Genomic DNA, 24,890 nt, shown 5'->3' with positions numbered 1-24,890 from the left:
TAGTTAAAGTAGTTTTCACTTGCAGCTGAGATCGCCCCGGGGTATGAAGTGGTTGGTGCTGCAATTTATGTAGTTTAATAGGTTTTGTTTTGAATACTGTTTCCTTTTGTATTTTTCTCTCTATAAAATGAAAAAGTAAACCATTCTATCATGTAACCAAAAGTTTTCAACAGCCAAAAGATACTGAGAAATCAAACAACTTTTAGAGTTGATTTATATGTAGATTATATATAAACAACACTTATGAGTATTAATGTTTTGTAACTTAGAACCTAACACAGTGATGTGAATTCTTTTGAAGTTTTAGATTGGTGATAACATTCCTAATGAACAAGCATAACAATGACGGAACATGAGGAGGAGATATGCAAGATACATCAAAACTATTTTTTCTTCAAAATTGTTTACTAGTTTGTTTACAAATAAGGATGGTTCTCGTCCTTGTTGTAAGCATAAGCTCAAGCAGTGTTATGTAAGTTATGTCTTAATAATTACTGTGTTTAAAAAAAACACATTCGAACAAAATATCAAACAGTGGTTTTCAAGTAATTTCATTTAAAACATTTGAACGTCTAAACCATGAGGATATAGGAGGCTTTCGGATAGTTTGTGCAAGTCTCTGATTGCAACGAAATTAATAATTTGCATATTTAACCATATTGTTCATCAGTCAAAATAATATTTCGTAATGACTACGTGTATTATGACATCACGCCAAATGTGTGTGCAGCAGTAAGAAAACAAAATAACACTGAGTACAGTTGTTTTTTTTATACATGAGCATAATCCAAGACTGCAAAGTACAATGACATTGTGACATTTAAAAGTTTGAAACATAATTAACAAATTCATCATTTGTGGTTGATATCCAAATTTACTTGTGTGTATGTCAACTATTAGAAAAAAAATTGGATACGGTATAAAAGAACAATTCTGAAGCAATACAACAATATTCATTACAAACTATTCCTATTGTTTTATACTAAGGTGAGAAATATACATATGTATTATAAATAAAAATGCTAGATTTACATAGCAATAACTATGAACATTACATATAACACAGATAAACAAGAAATAATTCATTGAGGAATTAGAAAAGGCATAAAAAAATACATACTAAATGGTTCAAATATATGAATTCTTACCAAATTTTCTACCTGTTAATATTGCATTTTAAGATATAGAAGGCAAATGAAGAAGTTGTAAGAAAAGGGCATTCTGATCAGAAAATGAAAAGACTTGATGTTTTTTGTCTATTCATAAGAGAATTTACAAAACGAATGTATTATTCAAAGAAATTAAAAGAAGATAATTTTTTAGTTAATGTTAAGAAACATTTATTAGATTGATGTTTTATTTATTAATATATAATAGAATTGAAATTTATATGTATTCTTCACAAGGAGCTTGGACTTGTTGAAGACAATGAAACAAGCAACTGATGGAAATAAAGGAATTTTAAAGATGAAAAAAAGAAAAAAAGAAAAGGGCATTCTAAAACAATTTAATTAAGTATGATTTTTCAAAATGATTGCCTGCTTTACTCAACGAAACATTCTTTCTCTAGGTAATTAAAAATCATAAGAAACGTGCACATCAAAATTCCAGTAACGTAAAACATTAATTCTGTTATTTTTCAGAAACTATAAAGAGGATGAGATTCCAAACCATTTTCATTTTAATGGCATTGACCACAATAACAGTAGCCGGTAAGTAAATTTAATGAGAGTTTATAGAATGTTTTTATAAAATATTTTGGGTGTTAAGATACAAAATTCCCAATACCTTACCATAATACAATTGTCAAAAAGATATAATTTTTGTACATAAGAGTGTTTATTACTACAATCTGTATATACATAAAAGAAAATTTCACAAAACGTTTTCTGTTTTTTTTTTAATTGATTCATATTTCTCATGTGGACTCTTTTTTAGCTTACTATACAGTATGAGCCTACATCTGTCCTGAAATCGTACGTTCCATGCAGTTGATAACATTCTAGTCATTTCATCTAAAGAATATGGTAATCAAATTGGTAAAAATATCAGTTATCCTAGTATCTACGTATCAACAAAAGTTTTTTTTTTAATTACTAGATTTGTGAAAATTATAACACGTCAAATATTCATTTTACAGTATATGCACCCACAGACAAACATGCATTGGATAGACATGGAGTGGAGAAGGTTTTACTGGTCGAACACACAGTTGGTAGAAACATAAACAGGCGTCGTGGTGAGGGATCTCTTTCTTTACTGGATGTTATTGATGCAAATAGACGAGCAGGATCAAGAGGAGATGTTTAGAGGAGATGAAACATCTCATGGAATAGGCAGTGAATTTATTACACACGGGTCATCTTCCGGTAGAGGATTGTCTAGGGCTACTGTTGGGGGCAGAAACCCTGTATCTGGAATCATAAGAGGTTCTTCAATTGGTTTGTCCCGTGCTTTATCTGGCGATGATGATCATTTTACCTCTGGTAGCCGAATTGGTTCATCTGGTCTGGCCAGAAATGAGGATCTGTCCAGAAATTCTCATTTGGAAACTATTGGTAGTGGCCATGGAGTGTCTGGTCATACAGGTACAGATATTCTTGACTCAATCAGTTCTAGACGAGGTGGGCGTTTGGTTCTAGACACTGCTTCTACAAGACGTAGTGAATCAGCACGTACTTCAGGTTTGGGATTCATTTCTCAGTCAGTGGTAGGAGGAAAAATTGATTGCCAAAACGACTGTTTTAGTGATGGAGATTGTTCAACAAACAGATACTGTGCCATTGTTAATTGTCACAGAATTTGCAGAAGAAGACTGTCTAATGGATACTCATCATGAAAAGCATATCACTGAAATCCAGACTATGAACATGTTTTTATATCTTTTTTAAAATAAAATATTGCATTCCACTTTTGCTATTGTATAGATTTTTCGTTATTTTATCAAAAATATTGACAAAGTCATTCGTCAAATAAAACTAATCAGAAAAAGTATAACAGCATGCAGTCACAATTACAAATATGAAAAAATATCACAAAAGCATACAGCAATTGAAAAAAATGTTTTGTGTTTTGTATTAATTACAGTAACTCGTAACACATAAAAAAATGTTACAAAATCAATCATTCCATATCTTAAATATTTATTAATTAGACAGATAAAAGTCTTCCAGATGCACTCTTCAAGGTCTCATGTTTGATAACTAACTTACCTAACCCGAACACTTTTTTATTGAAATGTCAGAGTATCCATTAGTGTTTGAGTAAGAAATCATATATATAGTCTTTCATATCAAGAAAATACAATTGGTCTTCATAATCAAGATACTCTTCTAATATTTTATGTTATGAGACATACGATACTTTTCTGATTTTATTTCACTGTAGAACAAAAAAAAATATATTTGTAGCTGCAGTCTTTAAAAACAAATCGATCAATATCAATAAATATAGTTTAGATTATTTTTAATGCTTATCATTGATTAAAAAAGATCGTCAATCAAACGGCTTTAAAGTAAAAAAAAAAAAGCTTTGTTAAATTGGAGTTTAGTCGAAAAACAACATATCTTTGTCAAACAATCTCAAATAAAATGTGTATTTTGTATACTTTACAAGTGTGGACACAAATCAGTGTTGATAAAATTGAGAATGAAAATGGGGAATGTGTCAAAGAGACAACAACCCGACCAAAGAAAAAAAAATCAACAGTGGAAGGTCACCAACAGGTCTTCAATGAAGCGAGAATTCCCGCACCCGGAGGCGTCCTTCAGCTGGCCCCTAAATAGTATGTTTGGAGGTTTGATTGTTTTTTCTGACATAAAGAGGTTTCTGGTTTTCTCATATAGGGTTCTATGTTGAACTGTACATGTGGTGCACAGTGGCAGCAAAACTGGACCAAACACTAAAAGAGCAGTGTCTTTTATTTCATGTTCCAGACTGTCATGGAGGAGACACTAATTTAAATCAGTGCAATGCAACCGTTCATAGATTTGATTGTGTTTTCTGTTTCTGGTTTTCATGTATAGGGTTCTATGCTAAACTGTGGTGTACAGTAACAGCAAATACTGCACCAAAACTATAATAGCAGTGTCTCTTTTTCAATGTTCAAGACTGTCATGGAGCAGACACTAATTTAAATCAGTGCCAACCATTCATAGATTTTATTTAGTTAAACAGTGTTTTTAATATAAAATCTACATATTGGCCAACGTGCTTTGAGTGCTTTGTGGATATATATACTAGTCAACAAAAGAAACGATACACGACTTTGAAATAAAATTGATCAAAAAGTATTAAATATAAGAAAAAATGAGATACACTATTTTAAAAAGCTTGTATTTGCAATGTATTCACATGTGATAATGAAAATCAAACCTTGTCGGACAGCATCTAAATTCAGTGTAAACGATCGTAGGGTGCAAATTAGTTTTGCGGAAAGTTGAATAAAAAATCGACACATAATTTCTAATTTCTAAATAAAATTTCAAATTTGTTTAAAAATATTCAATATGCTAATCAAGTAATGTTCATGTTGTAAGTAATGGGTTGAAATATTGTTTTTTTCAAATTTTTGGGAAAAAAGGTGTTTTTTTAAATCTCAAAAAATGCAAAAATATTTTTTTTTATTTTCGTCTCAAATCAATGCTTTAGATATGAAAACAACACACAGTAAATTTGGAACCTTTCGGATAAGTTTTAAGATTGTTACCGCTTTTTGAATATCACTTTACACATACTGTCTATGGTAAATCAGTTGATAATGTATACATTTTAACAATTTCTCGTGGGGACAAACTTTGCTTAACAAATAAACGAAGAAACTGTATGATTTTTAAAAACAACTTGATGGCAAACACTGTCTTTACCTTTTAATAAGAGGTTGGCATCATTATTTGAAACTTCTTTTTTTTTAAATTGTCGTTTTATGTAAATTTTGAAAAAAACAAAAAATCGCGAAAAAAACGTCACGAAAGGAAAAAAAATTAAAAGTTTTAACGGATTTATATTTCCATAATGATTACCAGTATATATATATTTATGTTCCTGTAATTTAATGTTGTGCATGTGAAATGTTCCATTTTGGGTGTACCTTTCAACCTTTTAACTTTGGAATAAATTCTTTTTTTATATATATTCATCATTTTGAAAACTGATCCGTTAATTGGACACAGCTAATTGAGTGGCTCCATCTCTGGGGAAGATTTACTTGAAGACGCAGAAGATTGCAAAAGTTTCCAAATGATTCCAATGAAGAAAAAAAACAACAATTTTGATTTTGGATAGCAGCAAAAACCAAAAAAGGAGGAGAATCACATAAGGTGCATTTCTGTATGCTTAGATTCTAATATGTTAGATCGTATCCAAGATCCTGCAAGCATGTAGCATTGTATAGTTCTAATTATGTTCCTTTGTGTTAATTTCTTTATATGTGTCAACTTAAAATTGTTCACTTGTTAGTATCTTTATGTAATCGTAAGTAAAAGATTTTCGTAATTGTTTCTATGAAGACTTTTATTGTTTAAGTAACAAAAATATACGAATTATGTCAGATATCAAATGCAAAACTCCTCAAACTGATAAAAAGTTTGTTTTAGATATGATCAGGACTGACGGGCAAAAGGAGTAAAAAAATATATTAACTTATCAGTTATTATCTTTAAGCGAATAATCATTCAAACTCAGGACAGCACATTTCTTCTATGATTGATAAAAAAAGTCTTACAAAACCACCTAAAGTTATAGTTCTAGTAGCACAAGCACTGTTTGGTAAATTTGTACTTTTCTTTATTTGGCTTCTGGACAAAAAAAATGTTTTATTTAAGTGTTAATTAAATGCTTTAATTTTTCCTTAAAAATTTACATCGAATGAATGCTAATTCAACAACTCATTGTTCCGACAGTTGTGACCATCTTACAGCAGATCATGTGCAATTGTGAGTTGTGTGTCAAATTTTTGTTTCACAAAAAATGCATTTGTATAGAAACATGAGAAACTTTAATTGAAGTTATGGTTGTCAGTCGATCCCTGATGAATCCAGATGATAACTTGAGAACCAATCAAAAATATGTAACAATCTTAACACAGTGTTTTAATCCTATAAACAACAGATCAAGTTCAGTTTTCATCTAAATCCAACAAAAAGTTTTATGATTTATGCTATTTTTAAGTTTATGCCATCTGACCCCCCCTCCCCCTTTTTTGGAAGGGTCCAGATGACAACTGGAAAACCGATAAACCTTTAATTGAAAACTTTACACAGTGTTTCAGTACTAAAAAACAAAAGTCTCCTTCAATTTTCATTTAAATTGAACAAAAAATGTGAGAATTATGCTATTTTCAAGTTTTCAAGTTTTGCACCCCCTTCCCCCCCCCCCCCCCACCCTTTTAAAAGTTTCTTAATGAAAACCTGAAAAATTAATTAACCTTTATAAAATGTGGCTGAGTATCATTATTTTGTTGATTGTTTAGTGAAATATTTTGCCAAGAGACAATATATTGCAATTTGAAATGAACTACCATTTCCATGGAAATATGCATATTTTGCAATTTTTTGTCATTTTTTAGGATTTATGTACAGAAAGGTCTTGAAATTTCCCACAATTTTTTTGGGGGGTTTAAATCCAACTATATATCATCTACGTATATTATCATTAGTTTAGTTTCAAATCAGTGTGCAAAGGTAAACAAAATCTATTCAAAATAGGCTCCCAAAGGGAATTTTCTTGATTTGGTAAAATGCCAAAATTTGTATATATAAAGTGCCGTTTTGAATTATGCAAAATTATTTTTATGAATATTTTTTTATATGATAAGAAACTTGAAATACAGTAGTTTAAGATAAATAAAGCATATTTTACTGTATTGTAAATATTATACTATATTATGTCAATTAAATTGGTCAGAATTGCAGTTTTTGTGTTTTTTCTCAGGAGGCCATTGTATGAAAAATAGGTAACACCGTTTCCATAGCAACCCATCATTTTGGTTATTTTTTTTTATTGAAAACATTAATGGTTATGTAGTGTGACTACACACAATAAGTTTAAAGAAATTTGAAAAGGTAGTGTGGCCAGCCAGTATTGACATTGTTTGATAATTACAGAGAATTGATATTAAAGAGTGCAGCTGGAAGACTTTTACCTGTCAAATTAATAAAGATATAAGATATGGAATGATTACCGATAAGACAAATATCCATCATACACGTAACAATGTTGAAATTTACAACTAAATGCTCCAGAATTACCTTCAACAATGATTGAAATCCAATCCCACAGTTAGATAAAAATAAGTTCATATGTCTTTTTACATCAAGCACGAACTTTATGAATGTATACATATAACAATTTACAAATAAACATATTATTTCCCAAGGTAAACATGGTTAACAGTTTTCGCAATCAAATATATCCTCATACTTTTTATGTTATAATTCAGGTTCCATGTATACATCTTTTTATAATCAAATATTTCTATGCTAATATTCTCCATTTATCTGTTTTTGTAAAGAAAATCGTTAGTTTTCCGTGTTGTCTAGCTATCAGCATGTATCCAACATAAAATTTCTAAGAATGTTTGTAGTTATTTCAGAATTCCAATCAATGTATAGATTGACAAGGAATTGTCTTTGCTTTTGGCGATGAAAATGTTTTATGATTGTTTTTGTTATGTTTTTTGTGTGTTACGAGTAACTGTAATTTAAACAAATTACCGAACATTTTTTAAAACTGCTGTATGCTTTTGTTATCTTTATTCATATTTGTATTTATGACTGTATGCTGTTTTTATTTTTCTGATACGTTTTATTTGACAAATGACTTTGTCAATATTTTTGATAAAATAACAAAAAAATCTATACAATAACAAAAGCTAAATGCAATATTTTATTTTAAAAAAGATATAAAAAAAGGTTCATAGTCTGGATTTCGGTGATAGGCTTTTCATGATGAGTATCCATTTGACAGTCTTCTTCTGCAAATTCTGTGACAATTTACAGTGGCACAGTATCTGTTTGTTGGACAATCTCCATCACTAAAACAGTCGTTTTTGCAAACAGTGTTTCCTCCTAGCACTGACTGAGAAACGACTCCTGAACCTGAAGTACGTGCTGATCCACTCCGTCTGGCAGAAACAGTGTCTAGTACAACACGCCCACCTCGTCCAGAACTGATTGCGTCAGGAATATCTGCACCCGAATGACCAGACACTCCATGGCCACTACCAATAGTTTCCAAATGAGAATTTCTTGACAGATCCAAATTTCTAGCCAGACCAGATGAACCAATTCGGCTACCAGACGTGAACTGATCATTAGCGTCAGATAAAGCACGGGACAAACCAATTGAAGAGCCTCTAATGCTTCCAGATACAGCGGTCCTGCCACCAACTGAAACTCCAGATAATCCTCTACCGGAAGATGACCCATGTGTAATAAACTCACTGCCTATTCCATGAGATGTTGCAACTCCTCTTGATCCTGCTCGTCTATTTGCATCAATAACATCCAGTACAGAAAGAGATCCATCACCACGACGCCTGTTTATGTTTCTTCCAACTGTGTGTTCATCCAGAAAAACTTTTGCTACTCCATGTCTGTCTAATGCATGTTTGTCTGTTGGTGCATATACTGTAAAATGAATATTTGACGTGTTATAATTTTCACAAATCTAGTTAATATACAACAAAAAAAAAATTTGTTGATACGTAGATATTAGAAAATGTGTTTTTTTTACCAATTTGATTACCTTAAACTTAAAATGAAATGACTAGAATGTAATCAACTGCAGGGAACGTACGATTTCAGGACAGATGTAGGCTCATACTGTATAGTAAGCTTTTAAAGACTCCACATGACAAATATGAATCAATTTAAAAAAAAAACAGAAATTTGTGAATTTTTCTTTTATGTATACAAACATACGTAGATGTTAGTAATTAACCCTCTTATGTACAGAAATTATATCTTTTTGAAAATTGTATTATGGTAAGGTATTGGGAATTTTGTATCTCAACACCCAAATTGTTTTTATAAAAACATACTATAAACCCACAGTAAATTTACTTACCAGCTACTGTTATTGTGGTCAAAGCCATTAAAATGAAAATGGTTTGGAATCTCATCATCTTTATAATTTCTGAAAAAAAACCAGAATTAATGTTTTACGTTACTGGAATTTAGATGTGCATGTGTCTCTTGATTTTCAATTGCTTAAAGAAAGAATGAATCGTTGAGTAAATCAGGCAATCACTCTAAAAAACCATACTTAATTAAATTGTTTTACAATGCTTTTTTCTTACAACTTCCTCCTTTGCTTTCTTTTAGTTTAAATGATTTTTTTTACATACAGAGAATTTACTTACAATTAAAATATTTGTACCATACAGTATGTATAAATTTATTTTAATTCCTCAATGAATTAGTTCTTGTTTATCTGTGTTATATGAGTTAAATTTTCATAGTAATTGCTATGTGTATCTACTATCTAGTATTTTCATAGTTATTGCTATGTGTATCTAGCATTTTTATTTTTAATAAATATGTATATTTCTTACCTTAGTATAAAACAATAGGAATAGTTTGTAATGAATATTGTTATATTGCTTCAGAATCGTTCTTTTATACCGTATTCAACTTTTTTCTAATAGTTGACATACACACAAGGAAATTTGTATATCAACCACAAATGATGAATTTGTAAATTATGGTTCAAACTTTTAAATGTCACCATGTCATTTTACTTTGCAGTCTTGGATTATGCTTATTTATAAAAAAAAAAAACTGTACTCAGGGTTATTTCCTTTTCTTCCTACTACACACACATTTGACATTATGTCATAATACACGTAGTTACTACGAAATATTATTTTGACTGATCAACAATATGGTTAGAATTGCAAGTTATTAATTAGAATTTTGTATATTTTTAACAAAACAATCCGAAAGACTTTTATTTTCTCTTGGTTTAGACGTTAAAATTTTTTTAAATAAAATTACTTGAAAACCAAAGCTTGATATTTGTTCGAATGTTTCTTTTTTAAACACACTAATTATTAAGAGGTATCTATAATTAAATATGTATAATAACGCAATAGAAATTTTAAATACATATGCATAAAGGTAGATAAAACGATGTAAGCGTGTGATTTGAATTCTCGGAAGTGTTTATTGTAAACCAAAGTTCATATATAGGTTTAACATTTTGCTCAAAAAAGATTATTTTTCATTTAGGCTTTTTTCTATTTTATATAATTTTGGCTTTTTCAAAATACTTGCGATCTATCTCCCTTTTTTATTTGTGTTTGCCAATCGAATGGAAGCCATTTTTCCTCTGACTGGGCTTTTCCTTTATTCATATGAGGCAGACTTTAAACAATAGCTTCTCAAGAAAATTGTAAAGATACAAGAACTACCTTTAACTTTAGATTTGATAATAAATGTAAATTTGTGTTTTCTTGTTTTTCATTTTTGCTCATGTCCTTTGTCTATATCACATTGTGTGTTTACATACTACATCCTTTCTTGTTTATATATTGATTAACATTAGAACACAACTTTTTTCTGATATTTTTACCTATGAAATCTCATTGGTTTTTTCACACATTGTTGTCAATAAAATGGAATTAAATGCAACTGTCATACAAGTGAAAGGTTTAGCCAGCTATGCAACAAGGTTTAATCCATCAGTTTCTGCAAAAGAAAATGCTTGTATCAAGTCAGGAATATACTAGTGGATATCCCTTTGTTTGATGTGATGAGCGTTTGATTCTCAATGGGATTAGGGACCTAAGAGACGTTTTGTCCGCCTGAAAAAATAAATATAACACAAAATGTTAATACGGAACAAAAGAACAAGGCATTTTTATATCTCAAAACTTAAGTTAAAATAAAAGATAATTGTCTGAAATTTTACATTTCAGGACAAAATGTCAAGAGGCAACAAAAAAAGACATATTCTTTTTTTTAACCCAAGATAAAACTGACGGTGCCAAGATTTGACACAACTTTGTTTTAATTCTTAGTTTTCCTTCAAAATTTGTTACTTATATGTTATAGACTCCAGTTTATTTAATACTAGTAAACCGTTAGCAAACAAACCGCTAGTATTGTGTATATGTTTAAAATTCTGAAAAAAAATAGAAGAGTTTTCCAACGATAACCAGTTAACCTTTAAGAGTAGTTTTCCAAGCATTTCAAAGAAAAACTAGTATTGTTAAAAAGGAAATAAAACACTTCAGTTTATTTTTATTTGTTTCGTATTGTTCAAGTCTCTGGTTATTACTAAACATACCATCAATTTATTTGCAAACATTAATAATAGGTCAGAGCACTATTTCATAACACGTACATGTATTATGACGTAACGAAAACTATGTCGATTGTACAAGGAAACAAAATGTGTTTTTGACCCTGAGAATATTTCTGTGAACATATATTGCAATTCCTTAGTACTACGACAGTGTGACATTTAAAAATGCACATAAAAACAATGAATTCATCATTTTCGGTTAACTTTAAACTTTCCTTGTGTTCATGTGTATTATAAACAATACAATTGAAAACGAACGGTATAAAAGAGCGAGTTTGAGGCAGTAAACATTATTCATTCGAAATAATTCAAATTGATCCAAACAAAGGTAAGAAATTATAAAAGCAGAATCATAACTGTTTGGTATAAATAAATAGAAAAGACATAACAATTAAAATTAATGCTACAGTAAAAAAGATATGAAATAAGTTATAAAAGATTTAGAAAATTGTATTTATACAGTTTAAAGCGTGATGCATAGTTCAATATTTTGGTTTTGATCTCAGCAATTTGAATTTAGATTCAGTTACACAATACTACTTCAAAGTATAATTTATTCTCATAACTAATATTTACTGTGTTTTAAAATCTATCAGACGTTTAATTCGGAATGAAATAAATATTGGAGATATTCAAGTTATTAATCGTTCGAAGTAATATTTGGTTCTTATGTTTGAATACTGTTAAGATATATGTTTATCTTATACTTATACTTGACAATCAATGCAAGTTATGCAAGTTCCTTTTTCTGCATTTGTAAAATGTGAATATAAATCCTATGTATCTTTCTAATTTGTAATGTGAACTTATTTCTCTGTTGAATCATATTGTATTAATTTTCTAAATTGAAACTTTATTTCCACAATTTACATAATTCGTTATTAAATTATTTGAACTGCTATTTTGTAAGTAACGATATTTTTCCTCTAAATTTCAGACTTGAATGATGACATTCCAGACCATTTTCGTTTTGATTGCATTGGCCACAATAACAGCAGCCGGTAAGAAAAATGTTCAATGTGTTTTAGTCGAAATATGTAAACTGTATCAAATAGAGGTGTTTTCCTTGTGTAGATAACATTTAAAAAAAAATAACAAAGAATGTTAAGATATTTCCGAAATCGAACAGTCTCTGCAATGCCTTACAACAACGTTCTTTTGCTAAAAGTGTGTAGTTGTTTTATTGGCGATAATAATTGATATTATTGTATTGTTAAATAAAAAAAAAATCACCAGTATTTTTTTTTCCAATTAATCAACGCATGAAAATCACATAAATTGTCAGATATTCAATTTTTCAGTATATGCACCCTCGGAAAAGCATGCACTTGACAGACATGGAATGGAGAAACTTTTACTGGTCGAAAACACAGTTGGTAGAAACATAAACAGGCGTCGTGGTGACGGATCTCTTTCAGTACTGGATGTTATTGATGCAAATAGACGTGCGGAATCAAGAAATGTTGGAACATCTCATGGAATAGGTAGTGAGTTTATTACACACGGGTCATCTTCCGGTAGAGGATTGTCTGGAGCTTCAGTTGGTGGAAGGACCTCTGTATCTGGAAGCATTAGAGGCTCCTCGATTGGTTTGTCCCGTGCTTTATCTGACGATGATGATCATTTCACGTCTGGTAGCCGAATTGGTTCATCTGGTCTGTCTAGAAATTTGGATCTGTCAAGAAAATCTCATTTGAAAACTATTGGTAGTGGCCATGGAGTGTCTGGTCATCCAGGTGCAGATAATCTTGACGCAATCAGTTCTAGACGAGGAGGGCGTATTGTACTAGACACTGTTTCTGCAAGACGTAGTGGATCAGCACATACCTCAGGTTCAGGATTCGTTTCTCAGTCAGTAATAGGAGGAAAAACTGATTGTAAAAACGACTGTTTTAGTGATGGAGATTGTCCAACAAACAGATACTGTGCCACTGTTAATTGTCACAGAATTTGCAGAAGAAGACTTTCAAATGGATACTCATCATGAAAAGCCTATCACTGAAATCCAGACTATGAACATTTTTTTATATCTTTTTTAAAATAAAATATTGCATTCAGCTTTTGTTATTGTATAGATTTTTCGTTATTTTATCCAAAATACTGACAAAGTCATTTGTCAAAAAAACGTATCAGAAAAAATATAACAGCATACAGTCCTAATTACAAATATGAATAAAGATCAAAAAAGCATACAGCAATTGAAAAAATGTTCGGTTATTTCTTTAAACTACAGTAACTCGTAACACACAAAAATCATAACAAAACAATTAAAAAAATACTTTTTTCGCCAAAGCAAAGACAATTCCCTGTCAAGTTCTACATTGATTGGAATTCTGAAATAACTACAAACATTCTTAACATGTTTACGTTGGATACGTGCTGATAGTTGGACAACACAGAAAACTAACGGTTTTCGTTACAAAAACAGATTAAGGGACAGATATTAGAATTGAAATCTTTGATTATAAAAAGAGGTATATATGGAACCTGAATTATAACATAAAAAGTTTGAGGATATATTTTAATTGCGAAAATTATCAACCATGTTTACCTTGGGAAATAATATGTTTATTTGTAAATTGTTATATGTATTCATTCATATGGTCAGTCCTAATATAAAAAGACATATGAAATAATTTTTATCTAACTATGTGATATTGATTTCAATCATTGTTGAAGGTAGTTCTGGTGCATATATTTGTAAGTTTATCTAATGCATATACTGTAAAATTAAAGATCTGACAATTTATGTTATATTCATGAATTAATTAATGATTCATTTAGAGAAAAAAGAAATTGTATTTTATTGTTATTGAACAATACAATGATTTCAAGTATTATCGCCAATAAAACAACTACACATTCTATGTAAAGGGAAGTTGTTGTAAGCAATTGTAAAGAAAAGTACTGAACTCTGAAGAAAATTCAAAACCGAAAGTCACTATTCAAACGGCAAAATAAAATGATAAAACACATCAAGCGAATGGAAGAGACTGTTCGGTTTTGCAAATATCAGCTGTTTTAAAGAACATTATCTAGTAGGACATTCAAATTTTATTTAAACACAGAACACACTTTTATTTGATAATGTTTATAAATTTCGCGAAAAACACATTGAACACTTTTCTTACCGGCTGCTGTTATTGTGGTCAATGTCATCATAACGAAAATGGCTAAAGACATTGAACATTTTTCTTACCGGCTTCTGTAATTGTGATCAATGCCATCAAAACGAAAATGGTCGGAAATCTCATCATTTCTAAGTCTAAAATTTATAGGAAAAATATCGTTATCAACAAAATAGCAGCTCCAATCAATGTAGAACTTGACAAGGGATTGTCTTTGCTCTGGCGAAAAAAGTGTTTTGAAAACTTTGAATTTTTCGAAAAACTAAGGGTTTTCTTACCCCAGGAGTAGATTACCTTAGCCGTATTTGGCACAACTTTTTTGAATTTTGGGTCCTCAATGCTCGTCAACTTTGTATTTGTTTTGGCTTTTTAACTATTTTGATCTGAGCGTCACTGATGAGTCTTATGTAGACGAAACGCGCGTCTGGTGTATAAAATTATAATCCTGGTACTTTTGATAACTATTTTATTTGTTTTTGTTATGTTGTTTTTTTGTGTTACGAATTACTGTAATTTAAAAAAAAATCACCGAACATTTTTTTTAATTGCTGTATGCTTTTGTTATCTTTATTCATATTTGTAATTATGACTGTATGCTGTTATCTTTTTTCTGATACGTTTTATTTGACAAATGACTCTGTCAATATTTTTGATAAAATAACGAAAAATCTATACAATAACAAAAGCTGAATGCAATATTTTATTTTAAAAAAGATATAAAAAAAGTTTCATAGTCTGGATTTCGGTGATAGGCTTTTCATGATGAGTATCCATTAGACAGTCTTCTTCTGCAAATTCTGTGACAATTAACAGTGGCACAGTATCTATTTGTTGGACAATCTCCATCACTAAAACAGTCGTTTTTGCAATCAGTTTTTCCTCCTATCACTGACTGAGAACCGAATCCTGAACCTGAAGTACGTGCTGATAAACTACGTCTTGAAGACACAGTGTCCAGTACAACACGCCCACTTCGTCCAGAACTGATTGCGTCAAGAATATCTGCACCTGAATGACCAGACACTCCATGGCCACTACCAATACCAATAGTTTCCAAATGAGAGTTTCTTGACAGATCCAAATTTCTAGCTAGACCAGATGAAGCAATTCGGCTACCAGACGTGAAATGATCATCATCGTCAGATAAAGCACGGGACAAACCAATTGAAGAGCCTCTTATGCTTCCAGATACAGAGGTCCTGCCACCAACTGAAGCTCCAGAAAATCCTCTACCGGAAGATGACCCGTGTGTAATAAACTCACTGCCTATTCCATGAGATGTTCCAACATTTCTTGATCCTGCTCGTCTATTTGCATCAATAATATCCAGTACAGAAAGAGATCCGTCACCACGACGCCTGTTTATGTTTGTACCAACTGTGTTTTCGACCAGTAAAACTTTCTCCACTCCATGTCTATCTAATGCATGCTTATCCGAGGGTGCATATACTGTAAATATTGAATATCTGACAATTTATGTGATTTTCATGAGTTGATTACTGTGGATTCATTAATATTCGTTGGATACCAGTTTTCGTAGATTTCGTGGGTACAGGAGAACCACGAATTCAAATGTTCAACGAATAACAAATTTTCTAAGTAATTAGTGTTGACTTTACCAAAACAACGAAAAAAAATATCCACGAATATGTAAGTTCACCTCAAACCACGAAAATTGGTTCCCACGAAAATAAATGAATCCACAGTAATTGGGGAAAAAAATACTGGTGATTTTTTTTTATTTAACAATACAAAAATATCAATTATTATCGCAAATTAAACAACCACACAGTTTTAGCAAAATAACGTTGTTGTAAGCCATTGCAGAGACTGTTCGGTTTTGGAAATATCTTAACATTCTGTGGTTTTTTTTTAAATTTTATAATGAAAAGACTTTTATTTGATACAGTTTATAAATTTCGACTAAAACACATTGAATATTTTTCTTACCGGCTGCTGTTATTGTGGCCAATGCCATCAAAACGAAAATGGTCTGGAATGTCATCATTCAAGTCTGAAATTTAGAGGAAAAATATCGTAACTTACAAAATAGCAGTTCAAATAATTTAATACGAGATATGTTTATTGTGGAAATAAAGTTTCAATTTAGAAATGCAATATGATTTAACAGAGAAATAAGGTTCACATTACAAATTAGAAGGTACATAGGATGTTTACGCACAATTTACAAATGCAGAAAAAAGATTATAACTTGAATATCTCCAATAATTATTTCATTCCGAATAAAACGTCTGATAGTCACAGTAAATATAAGTTATGAAAATAAATTAAAGTTTGAAGCAGTTTTGTGTTACTGAATCTAAATTCAAATTATTGAGATCAAAACCAAACTATTGAACTATGCATCACGCTTAAAACTTTATAAATACAATTTTCTAAATATTTTATCACTTATTTCCTACCTTTGTTACTATGGCATTAATTTTAGTTATTTCTTTCCTATTTATTAATACCAAATAGTTATGATTCTGCTTTAATAATTTCTTACCTTTGTTTGGATCAATTTGAACTATTTCTAATGAATAATGTTTACTGCCTCCAAATCGCTCTTTTATATCGTTCGTTTTCAATTATATTGTCTATAATATACATGTACACAAGGAAAGTTTAAAGTTAACCGCAAATGATGAATTCGTTGTTTATTTTTAAATGTCACACTGTCGTAGTACTAAGGAATTGCAATATATGTTCACAGAAATATTCTCAGGGTCAAAAACACATTTTGTTTCCTCATACAATCGACATAGTTTTCGTTACGTCATAATACATGTACGTGTTATGACATATTGCATTGACCTATTATTAATGTTTGCAAATAAATTGATGGATGTTTTGGTAATAGCCAGAGACTTGAACAATACCAAAAAAATAATAATCTGAAGTCTTTTATTTCCTTTTAAACGATATTAGTATTTCTTTAAATTGCTTGAAAAACCACTCTTAAAGGTGAACTGGTTGACGTTGGGAGACTCTTCTTTTTTAGGATATTAAACATATACACAATACTAGCGGTTTGTTTGCAAACGGTTTACTAGTATTAAATAAACTGGAGTCTATAACATATAAGGAACAAATTTTGAAGGAAAACTAAAAATTGAAACAAAGTTGAGTCTAATCTGGGCACCGTCAGTTTTATCTTGGGTTAAAAAAAAGAAAATATCCTTTTTTGTTGCCTCTCGACATTTTGTCCTGAAATGTAAAATTTTATTTTAACTTAAGTTTTGATATGTAAAAATATCTTGTTCTTTCGTTCCGTATTAACATTTTGTGTTAAATTTATTATTTCAGGCGGACAAAACGTCTCTTAAAGTCCCTAATCACCTTAAAAAATCAAATTCTCATACGCATTAAACAAAGGGATATCAACTGATATTTTCCTGACTTGGTACACACTTTTTCTTTTGCAGAAACTGATGGATTAAACCTTGTTGAATAGCTGGTTAAACCTTTGACTTGTATGACAGTTGCTTCAAATTCCATTATATTGATAACGATGTGTGAAAAAAACAATGAGATATCATAGGTAAAAATGTCAGAAAAAAGTTGTGTTATAATGTTAATCAATATAAAAACAAGAAAACATGTAGTATATAAGCACAACACGTGAATTAGACAAAGCAAATAAGTAAAAATTAAAGACAACAAAACACAAATTTACATTTTCAAATCTAAAGTTAATCGTAGTTCTTGTATCTTTACAATTTTTTGAGAAGCTATTGTTTAAAGTCTGCCCCATATGAATATCGAAAAAGCCCTGTCAGAGGAAAAATGGCTTCCATTCGATTGACAAACACATATAAAAAAGGGAGATAGATCGCAATTATTTTGAAAAAGCCAAAATTATATAAAATAAAAAAAGCCTAAATGAAAAATAATCTTCTGTGAGCAAGATGTTAAACCTATATATGTACTTTGGTTTACAATAACACTTCCAAGAATTCAAATCACACGCTTACATTTTTACATCGTGTTATCTACCTTTATGCATATGGATTTAAAATTTCCGTTGAAGTAACATTGAAAAAATGGAAAGCACCATAAATCTTTTATGCATCAGTGTTGTGTATTCCATAATTGTTAGCCTGGCGTTCTTTTCTAATCAGTGTAAAACAAACAGTTTGCATACTAAATACGTATAAGGTGTTCAAAACAGTTATTTGTAGTGCTAACCAAGAAAATGACACCAGGTCTAAAGCAATTGCAATATTGTTGATATATATTATAGGTGGCACGGTAGTATTTCCTGGCCCGTAAGCCATAATGATAGCCATTTTACAACTTTCACTCCTTTTTTTACACTGCAAAACATTCTACATTCACACTTAACTAAAGAAATTTCATTTTACTATTCAGAAATGAATTTGAATAGTATCATGACCGTTTACTTTTTTTGCTATTTTAAAAAAACCTAAGGCCTCTAGTGCTTTCGGGTTTTTTTTATCATGCAGTGAATGCACAATTTGAAAAAAAAATTCTTAAAAATTCATTTTCATCTGTTTGTAAAATTATTTAATATTTTTCTACACCTGATTCATTCCTCAGTTTGGGAAAGTGTATTCAGTTGATACTGTTGTTTTTTTGTCTAATCACGCTGTTCAGATACATTCACTAAGGAAGGGTACACAAAAGAGCAACCAAAATTCTGGAATGCAAATACTACCGTGCCACCTTATAAAGATACATGTACGTGATAAATGAAATAGATATTTGTTTATTTTAAATCGGAGTTTACATAGGAGTTTTTATATTTTGAGTATTTTCCGTTTCGTTTCCGTTATATTCAATATGTGTTTGTAGTTTCTATATTAAAAAAAGTCAATCATCTTTCAATACATGCAATAGTACAAATAGTCAGTGCAGGCAGTTGCTGTGTCATTATTGAGTAAAATCTACTCAGATTAGTTAAAGTAGTTTTCACCTGAGATCGCCCCGGGGTATGAAGTGGTTGGTGCTACAATTTATGTAGTTTAATAGGTTTTGTTTTGAATACTGTTTCCTTTAGTATTTTTCTCTCTATAAAATGAAAAAGTAAACCATTCTATCATGTAACCAAAAGTTTTCAACAGCCAAAAGATACTGCGAAATCAAACAAATTTTAGAGTTGATTTATATGTAGATTATATATAAACAACATTATTAATGTATTAATGTTTTGTAACTTAGAACCTAACACAGTGATGTGAATTCTTTTGAAGTTTTAGATTGGTGATAACATTCCTAATGAACAAGCATAACAATGACGGAACATGAGGAGGAGATATGCAAGATACATCAAAACTATTTTTTTTCAAAATTGTTTAATAATTTGTTTACAAATAAGGATGGTTCTCGTCCTTGTTGTAAGCATAAGCTCAAGCATTGTTATGTAAGTTATGTCTTAATAATTACTGTGTTTAAAAAAACCTCATTCGAACAAAATATCAAACAGTGGTTTTCAAGTAATTTCATTTAAAACATTTGAACGTCTAAACCATGAGGATATAGGAGGCTTTCGGATAGTTTGTGCAAGTCTCTGATTACAACAAAAATAATAATTTGCATATTTAACCATATTGTTCATCAGTCAAAATAATATTTCGTAATGACTACGTGTATTATGACATCACGCCAAATGTGTGTGTAGCAGTAAGAAAACAAAATAACCCTGAGTACAGTTATTTTTTATACATAAGCATAATCCAAGACTGCAAAGTAAAATGACATTGTGACATTTAAAAGTTTGAAACATAATTAACAAATTCATCATTTGTGGTTGATATCCAAATTTCCTTGTGTGTATGTCAACTATTAGAAAAAAATTGGATACGGTATAAAAGAACAATTCTGAAGCAATACAACAATATTCATTACAAACTATTCCTATTGTTTTATACTAAGGTGAGAAATATACATATGTATTATAAATAAAAATGCTAGATTTACATAGCAATAACTATGAACATTACATATAACACAGATAAACAAGAAATAATTCATTGAGGAATTAGAAAAGGCATAAAAAAAATACATACTAAATGGTTCAAATATATGAATTCTTACCAAATTTTCTACCTGTTAAAAATTGCAGTTTAAGATATAGAAGGCAAATGAAGAAGTTGTAAGAAAAGAGCATTCTGATCAGAAAATAAAAAGACTTGATGTTTTTTGTCTATTCATTAGAGAATTTACAAAACGAACGTATTATTCAAAGAAGTTAAATAAAGGAATTTTAAAAAGAAAAAAAAGAAAAAGAAAAGGGCATTCTAAAACATTTTAATTAAGTATGATTTTTCAAAATGATTGCCTGCTTTACTCAACGAAACATTCTTTCTCTAGGTAATTAAAAATCATAAGAAACGTGCACATCTAAATTCCAGTAACGTAAAACATAAATTCTGTTAATTTTCAGAAACTATAAAGATGATGAGATTCCAAACCATTTTCATTTTAATGGCATTGACCACAATAACAGTAGCCGGTAAGTAAATTTAATGTGAGTTTAAAGAATGTTTTTATAAAATAATTTGGGTGTTAAGATACAAAATTCCCAATACCTTATCATAATACAATTTTCAAAAGGATATATTTTTTGTACATAAGAGGGTTTATTTCTAACATCTGCATACATTTGTATACATAAAAGAAAATTTCACAAAACGTTTTCTGTTTTTTTTTTTAATTGATTCATATTTGTCATGTGGAGTCTTTTATAGCTTACTATACAGTATGAGCCTACATCTGTCCTGAAACCGTACGTTCCCTGCACTTGATAACATTCTAGTCATTTCATCTAAAGGGTATGGTAATCAAATTAGTAAAACTATCAGTTATCCTAATATCCACGTATCAACAAAAGTTGTTTTTTTTTGTATTACTAGATTTGTTAAAATTATAACACGTCAAATATTCATTTTACAGTATATGCACCCACAGACAAACATGCATTGGATATACATGGAGTGGAGAAGGTGTTATTGGTGGAAAACACAGTTGGTAGAAACATAAACAGGCGTCGTGGTGAAGGATTTCTTTCAGTACTGGATGTTATTGATGCAAATAGACGAGCAGGATCAGGAGGAGTTGCAACATCTCATGGAATAGGCAGTGAATTTATAACACACGGGTCATCTTCCGGTAGGGGATTATCTGGGGCTACTGTTAGAGGCAGAACCTCTGTATCTGGAATCATAAGAGGTTCTTCAATTGGTTTGCCCCGTGCTTTATCTGGCGATGATGATCATTTCACCTCTGGTAGCCGAATTGGTTCATCTGGTCTGGCTAGAAATGTTGATCTGTCCAGAAATTCTCATTTGGAAACTCTTGGTAGTGGCCATGGAGTGTCTGGTCATTCAGGTGCAGATATTCTTGACGCAATCAGTTCAAGACGAGGTGGGAGTGTTGTACTAGACACTGTTTCTTCCAGACGTAGTGGATCAGCACGTACTTCAGGTTCAGGATTCGTTTCTCAGTCAGTGGTAGGAGGAAAAACTGATTGCAAAAACGACTGTTTTAGTGATGGAGATTGTCCAACAATCAGATACTGTGCCACTGTTAATTGTCACAGAATTTGTAGAAGAAGATTATCAAATGGATACTCATCATGAAGAGACTATCACAGAAATCCAGACAGATGGAGAGTTGTCTCATTGGCACTCACACCACATCTTCCTATATCTATGAACACTTTTTTATATCTTTTTAAAAACAAAATATTGCATTTACTTTTTTTGTTAAAATAAAATAAAACTAATCAGAAAAAATAAAACAGCATTCATCATCATTACTAATATAAATAAACATAACAAAAGCATACAGCAATTGAAAAAAAATGTTCGGTGATTTGTGTAAATTACAGTAACTCGTAACACACAAAAAGCATTACAAAAACAATTATAAAAAACTTTTTCCGCCAAAGAAAAGACAATTCCTTGTCAAGTTCTACATTCATTGGAATTCTGAAATAACTACAAACATTCTTAGAATTTTTATTTTGGATACGTGCTGATAGCTAGACAACACAGAAAACTAACGAATTTCGTTACAAATAGTTTTCAAAAGTACCAGGATTACAATTTTATACGCCAGACGCGCGTTTCGTCTACATAAGACTCATCAGTGACGCTCATATCAAAATTGTTAAAATGGCAAATAAATACAAAGTTGAAGAGCATTGAGGACCCAAAATTCCAAAAAGTTGTGCCAAATACGGAAAAGGTAATCTACTCCTGGGGTAAGAAAATCCTTAGTTTTTCGAAAAATTCTCAGTTTTGTAAACAGAAAATTTATAAAAATGACCATATAATTGATATTCATGCCAACACCGAAGTGCTGACTACTGGGCTGGTGATACCCTCAGGGACGAAACGTCCACCAGCAGTGGCATCGACCCAGTGGTGTAAATAGTTATCAAAAGTACCAGGATTACAATTTTATACGCCAGACGCGCGTTTCGTGTTTCAAAAACAGATTAAAGCAATGATATTAGAATAGAAATCTTTGATTATAAAAAGAGGTATACATAAAACATGAACTATAACATAAAAAGTATGAGGAATGTTAATTGCGAAAATTATTAATCATGTTTACCTTGGGAAATAATATGTTTATTTGTAAATTGTTATATGTATACACTCATATGGTCGGTCATTAATATGAAAAGACATATGAATTATTTTTTTATCTAACTATGTGATATAGATGTCAATCATTGTTGAAGGTAATTCTGATGCATATAGTTGTAAATTTCAACATTGTTACGTGTATGATTGATATTTGTCTTATCGGTATTCATTCCATATCTTATATCTTTATTAAGTGCCAGACTGCCTAAGAATCAGGCAGTGGTGAAAACATGACCAAAAAAAACCACCCAGTTTGATATTGATTTCAGTTCATAATATGTAGTTATGCACTAAAATAACAATCATTTTCTGTTCTGGTAATAGAAGATACAGTTTGGTTGAAATGCACTAGCAATTAACTAATGAGGGGAGATAACTCTGCAATTTGCTATCATTCTAATCAATTTTCTAACCAAGTTATTTAATATTACCAGACACACACTTGTCATATAAGGTTCATTTCTGTATGATGTGATAATACTATGCAAGATCTATCCAAGGACCTGCTAGCATGTAGTATTGTAAAGTTCTAATTATGTTCCTTTGAGGTGCTAATTTCTTTAAATGTGTCCACTTAAAATTGTTTAGTTGTTAGTATCTTTATGTTATCCTAAGTACAAGATTTTCGTAATTGTTTCTATGAAGACTTATTATTGTTTTAAGAAACAAAAATATACGAATTATGTTAAATATCATATGCCAAAACTCCTCAAACTGATAAAAAGTGATTTTAGATATGATCAGGACTGACGTACAAAAGGATTAAAACAAATATATTACATTATCAGTTATTATGTTTAAGCGACTGATTATTCAAACTCTGTTTAAATATTTGTTTAGAGACCAACTGAAGGACGCCACCGGGTGCGGGAATTTTTCGCTGCATTGAAGACATGTTGGTGACCTTCTGCTGTTGTCTTCTCTATGGTCGAGTTGTTGTCTCTTTAACACATTCCCCATTTCCATTCTCAATTTTATTGATGTCTGATTTACAGACTAGCCACAATGAAATCAAAGTTTTTTTGTTAGTTTGAACTATATACTGTAAATTCAGAATTTTTTTTATTATCGCGAAAATGTGACAGGGTTATAATCTCAATAATAAAATCTCGCATTTTGAAAGATTTTAAATGAATCAAACAAGATTTTTCTGAATATTGCAAAAATTAAAATTGTATTTTAGTCTAAAATGACAAAATTGCAATAACAAATGCACAATCATTTTTGAAATTACAGTACTTAAAACAAATTTTGAAAAATTAATATAATAAACATCTTCGCTGAGCGTAGCTTGATACGCCCGCAGAGATCTAACCCTGAACAGTTGGAGCAAAAATTTACATAATATTCAAGCTTGATAAAGGTTTGAGTTTGGATAGTAATTGAATATTTGAAATATAACAGGTTTCGGTTTCTGTTGTGTAATACACTGTGCTATTGCGCAATACTGTAAATTTGTTGTCAGACTTTGAACAAATGAAGTTCAATTTCTTCTCAATGTCATATTTGAAATTTATTAAAAAAAAAAGTTGATAACATCAATATTTATAAACAAGTCACCAGAGTTTTCACGCTTACTTCTGAAAGCATTTTTTAGTTATTGTGACATAAAACTGGAAAATCTTCCTTTTTTATGAATAAAACCCTGAAACTCGAAAAAGTAAAATGTGAAAATTTATAAAAATCGAAAGGCAACTTTGCAGTACTTAAATTTCAAATACAAATCAAGTACTGTAAAATACAGGTACCTAAATACTACAATAGTTATTAAGTAACAAAATAGTATTGAACATCAGAAGTCTATTACCAGTACTACAGATTTTTGGTACATAAA

At 30.4% G+C, this 24,890-nt stretch overlaps 3 protein-coding genes across 4 annotated transcripts; 1 reads left to right on the top strand and 2 right to left on the bottom strand.

Moving 5' to 3' along the window:
• Positions 1–7,870: 7,870 nt before the first annotated feature.
• LOC134707963 (uncharacterized) lies at positions 7,871–9,583 on the bottom strand. 2 transcript variants are annotated; one of them, XM_063568153.1, is made up of 3 exons: positions 9,554–9,583; positions 9,067–9,135; positions 7,871–8,627 (listed from the first exon to the last, which is right to left on the bottom strand). In XM_063568153.1, the coding sequence occupies exons 2-3, from the start codon at positions 9,122–9,124 to the stop codon at positions 7,942–7,944; spliced, it is 744 nt and encodes a 247-aa protein (XP_063424223.1). In that variant the 5' UTR covers positions 9,125–9,135; positions 9,554–9,583; the 3' UTR covers positions 7,871–7,941. The 2 variants fall into 2 exon arrangements, with proteins under 2 accessions (XP_063424223.1, XP_063424231.1); XM_063568161.1 differs by lacking the exon at positions 9,554–9,583 and having other exon boundaries at positions 9,067–9,140.
• Positions 9,584–11,560: 1,977 nt separating this feature from the next.
• LOC134707954 (uncharacterized) lies at positions 11,561–13,365 on the top strand. The gene is made up of 3 exons (XM_063568140.1): positions 11,561–11,635; positions 12,245–12,308; positions 12,609–13,365. Exons 2-3 carry the CDS (start codon positions 12,251–12,253, stop codon positions 13,292–13,294), a joined length of 744 nt encoding a protein of 247 aa, XP_063424210.1. The 5' UTR covers positions 11,561–11,635; positions 12,245–12,250; the 3' UTR covers positions 13,295–13,365.
• Positions 13,366–15,192: 1,827 nt separating this feature from the next.
• On the bottom strand, positions 15,193–17,062 carry LOC134719008 (uncharacterized). The gene is made up of 3 exons (XM_063581953.1): positions 16,945–17,062; positions 16,386–16,449; positions 15,193–15,884 (listed from the first exon to the last, which is right to left on the bottom strand). The coding sequence occupies exons 2-3, from the start codon at positions 16,441–16,443 to the stop codon at positions 15,193–15,195; spliced, it is 750 nt and encodes a 249-aa protein (XP_063438023.1). The 5' UTR covers positions 16,444–16,449; positions 16,945–17,062.
• Positions 17,063–24,890: the final 7,828 nt, after the last annotated feature.

Source organism: Mytilus trossulus, chromosome 1, assembly GCF_036588685.1.
Source record: "Mytilus trossulus isolate FHL-02 chromosome 1, PNRI_Mtr1.1.1.hap1, whole genome shotgun sequence".
NCBI classification, from domain to species: domain Eukaryota; kingdom Metazoa; phylum Mollusca; class Bivalvia; order Mytilida; family Mytilidae; genus Mytilus; species Mytilus trossulus.
The sequence above is the reverse complement of the archived record's forward strand: the minus strand, read 5'-3'. Positions and strand labels throughout refer to the sequence as shown.

Excerpts from the sequence above, each read along its gene's own strand:
- LOC134707963 (XM_063568153.1), bottom strand. The coding sequence starts at position 9,124 with ATGATGAGATTCCAAACCATTTTCATTTTAATGGCTTTGACCACAATA. Across the intron at positions 8,628-9,066 it reads GACCACAATAACAGTAGCTG|TATATGCACCAACAGACAAA; the intron begins GTAAGTAAATTT and ends TTCATTTTACAG.
- LOC134707954 (XM_063568140.1), top strand. The coding sequence starts at position 12,251 with ATGATGACATTCCAGACCATTTTCGTTTTGATTGCATTGGCCACAATA. Across the intron at positions 12,309-12,608 it reads GGCCACAATAACAGCAGCCG|TATATGCACCCTCGGAAAAG; the intron begins GTAAGAAAAATG and ends TCAATTTTTCAG.
- LOC134719008 (XM_063581953.1), bottom strand. The coding sequence starts at position 16,443 with ATGATGACATTCCAGACCATTTTCGTTTTGATGGCATTGGCCACAATA. Across the intron at positions 15,885-16,385 it reads GGCCACAATAACAGCAGCCG|TATATGCACCCTCGGATAAG; the intron begins GTAAGAAAAATA and ends CAATATTTACAG.